At 40.3% G+C, this 12,879-nt stretch overlaps 1 protein-coding gene across 1 annotated transcript in view; it reads left to right on the top strand.

The window, feature by feature from the left end:
• FAF1 (Fas associated factor 1) overlaps positions 1–12,879 on the top strand; it is a 301,437-nt gene that overhangs the window by 265,025 nt on the left and 23,533 nt on the right. Inside the window, exons 16-18 of the mRNA XM_090047052.1 lie at positions 3,806–3,886; positions 5,260–5,337; positions 11,727–11,942. Of these exons, the coding sequence (XP_089903178.1) occupies positions 3,806–3,886; positions 5,260–5,337; positions 11,727–11,942 (375 nt within the window). The remainder of the gene's footprint in view (positions 1–3,805; positions 3,887–5,259; positions 5,338–11,726; positions 11,943–12,879) is intronic.

Genomic DNA, 12,879 nt, shown 5'->3' with positions numbered 1-12,879 from the left:
TTAGTGGCTTAGTGATATAACTAATAACCTTTCTTCTTTTCTTTGCCTGTTCACTTCTACACAATAAGACTTTCTTTGGAAAGTGGTTTCCTTCTACTTCTATTTAAATTTGTGTCTCTTTTTTGTGTTCTGGGAGCAGTGAGTCATTGTTGCTGCTTTGTGTGACTTCTCTGGAGGAAATCTAGACTAAAATAGCAAACTACATTAAAAGTGAAAAGAACAACACAAAAATTTATCCAGGGTGTAACTGCAAACTTGGAAAAGTGAATAGCCTTGTGAGAACACCTAGTATCATGTTTGGATTTGCACAGTAGTAGTAAGCAACTGTAACATAGCACAAATGCATACGTAGAAATATTTTGTATGTGTATTGAGGTCCCTTCCAGTCCTGCTTCTTTAGGAGAATGTGAGACTCACTCTTGTTAGCTAAAAATGTCCACATGCTAATGCTATCTACTCTAGTTATCAGTTTGACTCTAAGGAACATTTTAGTATGAGCAGCAATATCCAGGCTTTGCTGTGTAATTGTTTATCTCTAGATGAAGGCTGAACTATGGGATTTCACATATTTCTATCCAGACCAGCCAGTCGTGCATAATAATTCTTCACATTCCTGACATCCTATTCATAATCCATCCTCTATGAGGATGTTGCTGCCAAAAATAAAAGGGAATAAACTGTTAGAAAAATCCCTGAAATTTATCTCAGAATACTTGTAAAAGAACCTATATTGCCAGTATTTTTGGAGTTTCTTCTTTCTGACCCAGAATATGTAATTTAAACCAATAGGCCTTTTTTTTACTTTTGAAAGAATTATTTAATAGTGCTTAAACCCTTGCTGTATGTAAATGGATTCTGTCTCTAAGAAACATCAGACCACGTTCTTTCATTTTTTCCCCTTTCTACCAGTTTGATATGCCAATAAAATCACTTCCCTGTACCTTACCACACGTCTGGTTTGTAGTATGGCATTTTGGTGAGAATTTTAATGTTCAGTCTTAAACAAATGTGAAAACTTTCTTAGTTAATTTTGTTTTTACTTTGATTCTGTAAACTAATGGAATCACAGTATTAAGTTATGCTGCTTATTCTTCTGGGAGAAAAACCAGGAATTTGTACATGACCTTTTGGTTTTTCCAAACACAGTAGTAGCATTTTGTTTGACTTCTATAAATGAGTTAAGAGTTTGATGTGCTAAATTGCAAAAATTGAAAAATGAATAAAGTTCCTTCTGGAAATAACTTAGGATTTTTCAAAATGTCTCTCCTTCTCCAGGCTGTCTGTGATGTGTCCTTTTTTTGGTATACTCTAGGAGTAGGTCTGTTACTTGCAATATTGTGGTCAATTTGAGACATAACACATGGAAGCCCTGCCATGGCAGAAGGAGGTTTCTGTTATCCATTATAACCGGTTCCATAGGAAGAGTTGGGATACCTTCTGTAGTGTTTGAAAAGCCTTTTTTCCGTCAAATACTGGAAAGCATCATAGCTATTTTATTATTTTATACCACCTACTCCAAACCCCAGAAACTGAATATCTGCATATATATAAAGCCTCTTAGTATGAGGAAGGGCAGGAGAGGAATTAGGTTATCCAGAGTCACAAAAGTGTTATTTTCCATGATGCAAATAGTACTTTCTTAATTCCTAGTTCAACCCATGGGTAGCTGAGGGTTTTATCATCTTTTATTAATGGAATGTAAAAATGGAGAAGGATGAATAGACTTTGGTCCTATTTTTGTAAGACTAAGTAGTTCACTGGAAAATGATTGTGTTATTCTCAAGATGGGAGTTGCTTACCTTTTCCAGCAATTTGTCTCCTCTTCTTGTTGATGTATGCTAATTTAGAGTTCCTTTAACTGCTAATACATTCGATTTTTGTTTGAGGTACATCTTGGCATGTTTACATGACATAATAATTACAGTTAATTCATACCTCTCCAATAAACTCACTTCAAACTGAGTACTTGCCAGCTGTTCCTGTGAAAAGTCTAGGGAGGAAAAATGATCAATTTGCAAAATCATTCCCTTACGTACAGTAACTAGTAGGTAATATAATATATTGAAACGCAAAAATCAAAACATAATTACATACTTTATTTTTATTTCTCTTAAAAATAGAGGACCATGTTTTTAGTTGAGATGCTCTGTTAGAGGCATTTGTGATGGCATCTGGAGTGACTGGTCATTACAGGATAATGTTACCAGCAGTGTTGCAGATATATAGTGTGATATATATGTCTCAATGACTGCCACTCCTGGGTTGTGGGAACCTGTCTAGCTACAGTGGTAGACTATAGAGGAAGGAATCACAAAGCAGAAAGTGCTGGCTTTGATGGGGCTGGCCCCAAAGAAGCAGAGCACAGAGCTGTATAAACATGCAAGTCACAGCCTCCAACTGCAGCACTTAGGATGCAGGCAGCGGAGGAGGCGCAGGGTGTGGAGTACAAAGATAGGTGTTTCCCCCTGCCCCTGCTCTTGCTGTTCTACATGCAGGAACAAGTAGGAGAGAATGTGTAGAAACAAGAAGTTTCTGAGACGGGCAGAAGGAGGAGACTTGTAAGCATGGTGATGGTGAGCAACGGGAAGGAAATGTTCTGAGCTGCCCTCAAGACTCTGGTCTTTTGTCCGGTACTGTTCTTTAGCTTAAATAGGTCTCCTCCCTCTCTGACGTTTACTTGCTGATGTGTTTAAGGAGAGTAATCCTCTCCCATCTGAACCCTCATTTTGTTGGACTAAACAAGCTGAACTCTTTTAGCTTTCTCTTGTAAGGTGGTTTCTTCATTTCCCTCATTGTCCTACTAGCTCTGGCCTGCAGCTGTTCTGACTTTAATTTATCTTCCTTGAACATGGATGATAAGAACTATATGCAGTATTCTGGGTGAGGTCTTATGACTTCTGGATGAGGCCTTGTGCAATGGAATGAATATTTCCCTATCTCTAAAGGAAACAGCTCATCTGATGCATGCAGGATCACTTTTGTCTTTTCTACGGCTGCATCGTACTGTTGGCCCATAAGAATTCTGTAATCAACGAATGCACGAAGGTCTTTCTCATCCTCTGTCATTTCAAGATGATAAGCTTCCAGTTTATTACTCGACAAATTCATGATTTTATGCTTTTATACTATTAAATTGCATCCCTTGCATTATTCCAGTCTCTTAGGTTCTCTGGTTCTTTCAATCTTCCTCTGAACTGACAGTGTGTCCCAGCGTTATCAGTAAATGTCTATATTTGCTGTGCCGGGATCATTAATGAAAATATGAGTTTCCATCAGGTTCATTGCTTGTTTGTCATGTATCCATCCTTTCCCTTTGGATTGAAAGCCCTGAAGGGGAGCAGTTATCTCTTTGCTATGTTTATATGTTTGTGCCCAGCCCAATGAGGAGTCAGGCATTTGCATTATATCAACATATATTTAATAGTAAAGCACCTGGGTTAGATCCAGTTGAAAGTTATGGGACTTTTGCCTGAGTAAGGAATTGGGAATAGGCCTTTCTCTGTAGCCTAAAATGGTATTACTAGCTAATGTCGTGAACTTAAGTGGATACTGAATAGAAAACTCGTGCTCTGGAATAAATTATTTTTTCTGAGGATAACTTTTCCCAAACCTATAATGTACCTATCTTTATACTAAAGCGGTTTAAATACTACCTTATCTGTGCCATTTACACATGTTTAGGCCAGTACTGCAAGCAGAGCTGGATTGAGTAATGCAACCAAATATTAATAAGATGTATAGTATAAAGAGTGCCAGTGAATGTAAAATAATTATGTTGGCTCACTAATTAATTTTCCTCTTTTAGGATGAACGTGAAGCCAGAGAGAATGTGAAGAGAGAACAGGATGAAGCTTACCGCATTTCACTTGAAGCTGATAGAGCCAAGGTGTGTGCTTAGTGAAGAAATCCCAAAAATGCACTGAGTAATTTCATGAGCGACTGGACATGTATTTCCTCAAAATGGATTGAATTCACCCTGATCCAGAGGACCACACAGCTTCAGCTCTGCATGTCACTGGAGTACAGTCCTGCACAATGGAATATACCTCTTCCTTTGTAGGACTGCACAGAAAGCCACGTGGGCTAGGGACAGAAGTTATACACAAACTGGTTTAAGTGATCAGAAACTGGTGTAAACTTGTAACATAACAGAAGTTCAGTGCACATAAACCGCTTTCAAAATGGCTGAAACTGGTTTAAGATAAACCTGGTTAGATGTAATATCAGACGTAACTGATTTAAGTCAAACCGGTTTATGGAACTTCTGTCCCAGACCCCTCCCTTGTTCAAGTTAGCTCTCAGTCCCCCAGCACCCCAGCATGCTTCCCAGCCCTGGGCTGGGCTACGCTGTCTGCTCCATAGAGCAGGGTTGGCCCCACTCCTCTGCTCCCGAGCAGGAGCACTATCACTGCTCCAGCTGGCTGAGAAGGGGTGGAGGTGGGGTTGGCAAACCTGGCTCCAGACTGCAGCCGGGTCTGCCTGCTGGGGGTGGAGCAGCCCCTGCCAGGCTTTTCCCCCGCTCACCACTGGAGTGGGGAAGTAGGGTGGCCAGATCCTGGGCTAGGCAGAAAGAATAAGGCAGAGGGTGAGAGGGGGCTTTAAGCCCCTGACCCCCACCTAGGACTATGGCTGGGGTCTGCCTGGCAGAGTGCAGCAACCCCTGTCAGGCTTTTTTCTGCTCCCAGCTTTTTCCTGCTTATGCACAAGCAAGTACTAAATGACTGCTCAGTAACACCTGTGCAGTGCACCCCTCATGTAGACGCAGCCAGTCTCAATCATATCTGGCTCATGAGCTGGGTCTGGCACTTTCACTTGGTCCATGGGGCTCCGGGGGGGGACCACTGCCAAATTCCCATGGACAGAGCCACGCTGGGGGGATGTGTCAGGGAGCTGGTGGTCTGTGGGAGGGAAAGCAATGTCTTCATTAACCACCGTGCTGCCACTACTCACTCGAGGGGCCTGATCTCATGTGACACAGAGTAGAGTAAGTCTGTCTGTGTCCAAGAAGTGTGGCATCTCAGGAGACAGTCTGGGTGAGACTGCTGGCACCAGGAAGTCCTGAGATGCCACATTTCCTGGATACGCTATGTTTCCTGGAGGACTCTAGAAAAATCTTTTTATTTTACATTCAGCCTTTTAAAAACAAGGTGCAGGTGTTATTTGAGGGGATTGTTGTATGTGAGAGAATACAGTAAGTCACCAAACAGGGTTAGCTATAACTTGAATATAATTGCGATTATTGTTTCTTTCTTTTTATAGAGGGAAGCTCAAGAGAGAGAAATAGCAGAACAGTTTCGTTTGGAACAGATTCGAAAAGAACAAGAAGAAGAGCGCGAGGTGGGACAGTCAGCCCGCTGGGGCAACTTTGGGGATTTGAGCTGGGGGTGGGATAAGCAATTTGCAACCTTTGTTCCAAGTTGACTGCATTTTTTGTGTGAGCATTAAATGCACAGGACACTCTCCAATTTCTTATAGTTTTTAGAAAATTTAGAATGATTCAATCATTTTATTCCATTGGTCAACTCTGTGTCTTTTCTACAAACCAGTCTTTCTTGTACAATCTATTGCTCTTCCGATTACTTTGGACTGGTAAAAGCATCTTGCCTTGGTTCCTGCATTTGTAAAATGGATACAGTGTTTTCCTCTGTCGCAAAGTGATTGTGAGGCCATTTGTTTAATAAAGTGGAGTTTGTGGTGTGCTGGTCAATATTAGCACTTGTATAGTTGTGCCAGTTAATCATCACAACCCTCCTAGAGGTAAGTATTAATATTCACATTTGTTACCTGGGGAGTATTGTGGCTGATGGGTTAAGTAATACCACAGAGGGTGTGAGCATTAGATCTCAGATGAGAATTCAAGAGTTTCTAAGCCTCTAATTTAGCTTTATCAGCTCTACCACAACTATTGAATTAGACCAAGATACTACACCAGCTGTTTGGCAGGGGCCAGTTCAGTGTATACACCTAGGAGGACTCTTATGATGGTCTTGGCTTTATCAGTTGTAGACCAAATGGCATTATTTCATACATTTATTATCAAGAACCCACCTTCATACAGTTCAACTACTCTCTAAAACCAAGGGCTGTCTAGTGGTTGTATTTATGCGTCTCAAAGGCTAACTGTGGGCAACTGCAAGGCAAAAAATGTTTAATCAGCAATTCTTAGAGAAAAATCATCATGACAAATCTCTCAGCCCTACTGACCAGACACTTTAAAAACTTCACTTTTATTTCACCTATGTTTTTATTGCTTTGTATGGAAAAATACATACTTTAAGTGGAAAGCTGAGATTGATTTTAATATTTATAGATCCCTAAATTACAGAATCCTATAGCCAAATCCTGAAACCTTGTCTCTGGAGATTCTGTTTTTTGAACATAGCATCACAGATGGTTTTCAGTTTTTGGATTTATTTAATTCTTTTTCTGGTCAAGCATAATGGAGAGTAGGAAAAATCATGAGCAAACAAGTTGCATAACTGGTTTGTCTTCCAAGTGGTGTTTTCTTTTTAATTTAGAAGCCCAAAAATTGATCTGTTGATCAAGTCTCAATTTTCTTTGAATGTATAATGCAATTTTTAAATGGTCAGATACAATGCTAAAGAATCCTATTTTAAAGGATTAGTGAGTCTAAACAGACTCATTAGATTTTGGGCTTGAGACATTAAATGGGAAAGTGTTTCCACTCAGACTCCAGGTTAACAGCTAGAAGTCGAAAACCCTGTTACAGTGGGGCAAAAACTGTCCTGAATTAAGTCCCTTGCCTGTTGATGCATGCAAAATTAATGAAATTAAAGTGCAGAAAAGAAGGATAAGAGATGAACAAGAAGGGTGGCCTTAATTCTTTAGTATTGTTGTAGTAAAAATAAATTACTAATAACATACACATAAGGGTTTTAAATCACAACCACAAATGTATTTACAAATCTGTGCCAGGGAAGCCCTTAGTGAGTCGGTAGCTAATCCCTTGAAAACCCAGTCAGCCGCTGTGCTGGGCAAACCATCCCTGTAAGAGACACTGATGTACACCTGAGCATGGTACAAAACAGGTCCCTCACCAAGATGCAGTATCTCATGGGAGCAGATTGCTACCTTGTCAGAACCGAGCCATCATGCAGGTGAACCCTGGAGCGGAAATCTAAACCACATCTTGTGGAAATTAGCTAGGGACACTTTGTTCCCAAACTTTTCAATCGTTAAGCTTTTGGCAGACCGAAAGAGCTGGACTCAGATTTGGGGGCAGCTGCAGGTTGCCATTGAGCTCTCAAGGGGCTTGTCTGGAGACACCTCTGGAAGTGTGGGGCAGAAATTAAGGTGCTAAGAATATGCTACCACCATACTGATGTTTCCCAGAGGATCCCCAGTTTCAGCCACTCAGTCCCTCAGGAGTTTGATTGTTGCAATACAGCTATCCTATAAGTGTCCTGTTTGGCATTCTCCGAAGGAAATGGCCTGTGCAGATTGTAGGCTGTTTCACAAGCAGTCCCTCCTCCCAGACTGTTTAGCACAGGGGTGGGCAGAATGCGGCCCGGGGGCCGGATGCGGCTCGCCAGCCCATTCTAACTGGCCCACGGGGCCCCTAAAAAATTTAGAAAATTAATATTTATCTGCCCTGGGCCGCCTGTCATGCAGTCCTTGATGGCTTGCCAAAACTCAGTTAGCGGCCCTCTGCCCAAAATAATTGCCCACTCCTGGTTTAGCATGAAGTTCCGCCACACATTCCTTCTTGCTAAGGCAGCCTTATGCAACAAGTGTGAAGATTATGCACAGGGCCACTTCTGTCTTCCGCCTTCATTTCCAAGTAAAGTCCAACTTGGTGATAAGAGGAAAAACAGCACATTAACTTTCTTCCCCCATATCCAACCCCCAGAAATCTGTGCATCAGGCTACCAGCCCATAAGGAATGCTGGAGAAATAAGCATTGCTCTATGCATTAAACAGCTACCTTGAACAACTGTATGTCAGTGGCTTGTGAAGTGGTCCATTTGTTATCCATTACCTTCTTCACAGAGCCATTTTCAAACCTAGATAATGTTTGAGAAGGGCTTTGAGAATCTCAAGTAATATTTTCAAATTAAAAGTGCTGTGACCATACCAAGTGATGGAGTACATCCCTAGCCTTGTTTAAGTCATTGGGAGTTTTGCTTTTGGCTTTGGTGGGCTTAAGATTTCACCCATCATTAACACCTTGTTTGCTAATAATAAACAAGGGCATATTTGCAATAGGACTGTGCGAAGCTTCAGTCCCTGATTCAGTTTGGCGGAGATTTGGCCCGATTTGGTAGCCAAATCTCTGAATCTGAATCGAATCGGAGCACCAGAGCATTTAATTTCTCTGAATCGATTCATAAAGATTTGGTGATTCAGACATAGACACAGCTTTAAATGTTTTTTCTACATACCTCTAGGTAGCAGGCGGCTTGTGAACACTTAGATAGTGGGACTCATGGAGTGTCCCACAGGAGCACAGAGGGGGTCCCCAGCGTGGTCCCTGGCGGACCTGGAAGTGGACTGGAAGTACTTCTGGTCCACTTCTGGATTCACCACCAAGCATGTATGGCCTCCCCCCCAACACTTCTGTGGGATGCCTCCATCTGTCCCAGCATCGCAGCGTTTGAGCCGCACTGGTACCTCGAGATATGTAGAAAAGACATTTAAAGCTGTGTCTATGTCTGAATCGCTGATTCTCTGAATCAGCATCGAATCTTTAGATTTGTATTCAGCCGAATCGAATCAGGGACAGTGATCCGAATCAACGAATCAAATCACTGTCCCTGATTTGGTCCGAATCTGAATCCGAATTGAATAAGGCCTGCTTTCCACACCCCTAATTCACTGTACATATATTTTTGGAGTGGGTTTAATAATGCTATACATTTATATAACAGCTCTTACTTACCTGTCTTTTTCTGATCATTAATATAATTTTCTTGATCTGACTCTCTTATAAAGAGATTTGAAATCTGGCATTATATTTTCATTTAATTTTCCTCTTGATTAAAGTCTGTGGAACTGGTAAATTCCTGTGTAAATCATATCCTTTCATTTTTCCCCCTCAAGTGACTTAAATGTATATTTGACATTTCAGTCTTGTGTACTTTTCTGATGTATGAAAAATTGCATTATACAGCTGCCAAAAAGTTAGCTACCAACGTAATATTTTATTCTCTAAGATAAACTTGATAAGCAAATTGTGTAAACAATTCACCTTGCATACATCTTTCTGACCAAGGTAATTGCATCCAAGAACCTGAGCATGTAAGAGCTTCCAGAACCTTTTAAACAGTGTTGCATCATGAATAGTTTATTCAGTCTGAACTATAGTATTTAGTGTCTTGGAAGAGATGCACTCCTTTCTCTGCACCGTGCTGCAGCATTTGATCTGCTCTTAACTCCTGTTGCTTTCACAGGTCAGGAATCCAGTTAAGAGGTGATTAGAGGGGAAAGCAGAGGAGCATTGCAGAAAATAGGGGTGTAAGAATTCTGTTGTGAATAATTAATAGCTTGCAATTCAATGAAGTTACTAACAAACTCGTATGAATCAGGATTGTGGCAGCAATAAGACTTCAGCAATTGGATTGCTTATCTTCTAATTTATGTGATTAATGTGCATCTTCCTTCTGTCTTTCATCAAGTAATCCTGCATGCATAGAAACAGTAATTCTCTTCCGCTGTATTGTACCTACTATTGTGCCTTTTCTAATACAATAGCCTTTGGAAACTGTTTTCTTACTGAAAAGCTGCAAAACCGGTCCACATTTCTAACTATAACTGGCTTCCTTGTTTTAATACAAACTGCAGTAACAAAAATAAAAAGATCTATTTGCTTAGCAAAACAAAGGGAATTTTAACAATGCTATTTACTAACGCTCCCTATGTTCAAGTATAAAGATTACTTCTAGTCTATTGTTCTGCAACAGTGTTTGCTTACAGAAGGGGTTTTATGTTCAATCCACATATTTGAAATCTGGCTATTGATCTATTCACATCTTGAACATCCTTTTTAACATCAAAATTCACATTGCTTATAGAGATCTAAGAGTTGTTAACATGATCCATCTCATAATTGTTTTCTAAGCTGGTTCACTGGTGTGGAATATCCATTGTAAATTGTCATTTTATGTTGAAGCCTTGGAGACTAGTTACTTTGGGGAGCTAGGTATTCTTTGCACAAAGAAAAGAGCTCTAATGAGCTACTGTTGTTTATTTTTTCTGTAATATAATTGATCGGGTTCAGTAAATAATGTAGCATCTGTTGTTTTACTGTGTGGGGAAATGTCAAAACAGAAAGATAGTAAGCAGGTGGTTGAGAAAGGAGAGAGAGACGATGAAAATAAAACCTATTTAAGATATAATCCTATAGTAGACAGACAAAAATGAACTCGAACCATTAGGATGTTAGAAAGCTTTTGAATTCATAAAGACAGCGCCTGGGATTGCAAAGCCTGAACAGAGCTCTACATATAATAATTTATACTGAGATGTAATTTGCTCAGATGTTTGTGCATAAGTAGCAGATTGTTTAAATGCTCTTGTAACTTTCTCTGCCCGGTTCCATCTCTCATATGATTGTCCCATCAGTTGCTCCCGTTAAATGATTTTGGGATGATTTTCAAGACGTAAATGGCAAAGAGTGTCTAACTCTCCATGAAAATCAGTGGGAACGTAATGTCCGTCTTTGTGCCTTTGTTTTCCCCATACCATCTCCACTGTAACTGTTAGTTTTCACCAGTAGGTGCCTAAAGTTAGATCCCTAAATCCTTGGTTAAGCTGATAAATAAATTTGACCTGGTTTTCTCAGCTATGAGTTGCCTAGAACCCTGCTGATGTCAGCAGGTGCTGAGAGTATTTAGCACTCTTGAAAATTAAGATGACAATTGAAATACCTACATTTTAAAATACATGTTTATATTTTTTGGTTACATAGACTTCTCTCTCTGCCCCTTGGCTTAACCATTATGGGTTGGCTTCCTATAGTTGTTATATCAAAACTGTGTGCCTATCCATTAAAATGTCTCTGTCTGGATAGCATCCTTCCTTTCCTCCTTTGTTTCTCCTCTGGTCCTCTCTCTTTCTCTCTCTTTCTTTCTCTTCCCATTTCCCCCCTCCTTGTTGCATTGCCCATTTCTCTGCTAATCATCTTGTGAATGTGCCTGTTCCCGCTTACTTGCCTTTTTTGCTGTATATACCTGGGTGTCTTCCATGTATTAGAATGAAGAAATGGCCCCATCATAGCATTTTGGTTTTGTAGTTTTCTTTTTTCCTTCTGAATTGCTGTGGAAGAGGGGTTTCCATTTTCTAAGTGGTCAGTTATTTTGCCTAGGAGGAGTGCAGTTTAATAGTAAGTGCATTTATCTTTGTAAATACTTTTAATGGCTTTAATTTATACCCCTTAAGAAAGAAATTGGCCACTTGACAATTATTCCCTCAATCAACATTTTCTAAGCCTTCTGCCAATCAAGTTACCTATCCCTGTCATGCAGTAAACTATAGATTTAATAATATGTGTTATAAAGGAGGGATTTATTTTAATTAGTTGTCTGGTGGGCTGTTATTAAGGAATGAATAAAGTGGTTTTGTCACTGAGACATAAAGCGCCGCTAGTGCTCTAGAGTACTATGACACCTCTTGGAGTTCTAGAATAAAAAATGGAAAAAGCCCTGACCTGCTGTTCTTCTCACTGACTATTTAAAATTGAAGCTCAATAGTCCTTTTTCTTTCCCTAGGCCATCAGGCTCTCTCTAGAGCAGTCCTTGCCTCCAGAACCAAAGGACGAGAGCACTGAGTCGGTCAGTAAACTTCGTATACGAACGCCCAGCGGAGAATTCTTTGAGCGCCGTTTCCTGGCCAGCAGTAAGCTGCAGGTTGTCTTTGATTTTGTAGCTTCCAAGGGATACCCTTGGGAGGAGTACAAGCTGCTGGGTACCTTCCCTAGGAGAGATGTAAGTAAATGTCCCTTTTATGAATAAACACTACTAAAACGTTGTATGCATTAAGATGGCAAGTACATTACAGCAGAGGAAGGTTTGGCTTGGTGTCTTACGACGCTGACCTGCTCCAGGATGTTAAGAACGTCAGAACCTGATGCGTTGGCATGTTGTATAAAAGTTGCATCCAAAAATCCAAACTCAGTGAAAGATTAAAAAAACCCTAAATTCAGTGCAGGTCAGATTCATTGAGGACTGTGCATAGGCATCCCCAACCAGTCTGACCCAAAATCTTTTCTTCCCTATGTTTAAAAAACAGTGACACCCATAAAATTCTAAAAACTCCTACAGCAAGAAGGATTTCATCTTCCTTCCTAGAAATTAAGATTGGTGCTTCTGATCTTCCTGTAAGTGATTGTTTTGTGTTGATTGATCAGATGATTAGAAGGGGCTCCATGTTAAACTATAAATAAATAATCAGCTATTTTAGCCCACACTGATAAACTGTTAATCTGCCTATGAAGTAATTCACAGAACCTAGTAAATAATCATTTGTAAATCCTACCTATAATACCTATGGTGACTTAGAGACATCCACTTCGAGTGACATGTAATCAGCACCACTAACTTACTGGTAAACCAGCAAACTTGAATTTGAACCATCAGTGTTTAAACCTGCCGTAAGTACTTTCACTAAACTAGATTTCTTTGAAGAAATCCCTCCTTTATTGCCTGTTTCATCACATCTTGGTTTGCATTTGTAGTGTCATTGATATTACTTCAGAAATAACTTCTCACAGACCTAATCTCTGTGTTCAGCGCAGACCCAGAAGGTGGGGAAGACCACAAAGATAGCAGTGCAAGCTGCACCAGGCAGAGATGACTGGTCATTCACCCCCATGCCCTGCAAATGAGCAGGTTTAGGTCTGTGGCACCAGGAGAGTGCACGTTA

This window comes from Crocodylus siamensis, chromosome 5 (assembly GCF_052110815.1).
Source record: "Crocodylus siamensis isolate JL-2025a chromosome 5, ASM5211081v1, whole genome shotgun sequence".
NCBI classification, from domain to species: domain Eukaryota; kingdom Metazoa; phylum Chordata; order Crocodylia; family Crocodylidae; genus Crocodylus; species Crocodylus siamensis.
The sequence above is the reverse complement of the archived record's forward strand: the minus strand, read 5'-3'. Positions and strand labels throughout refer to the sequence as shown.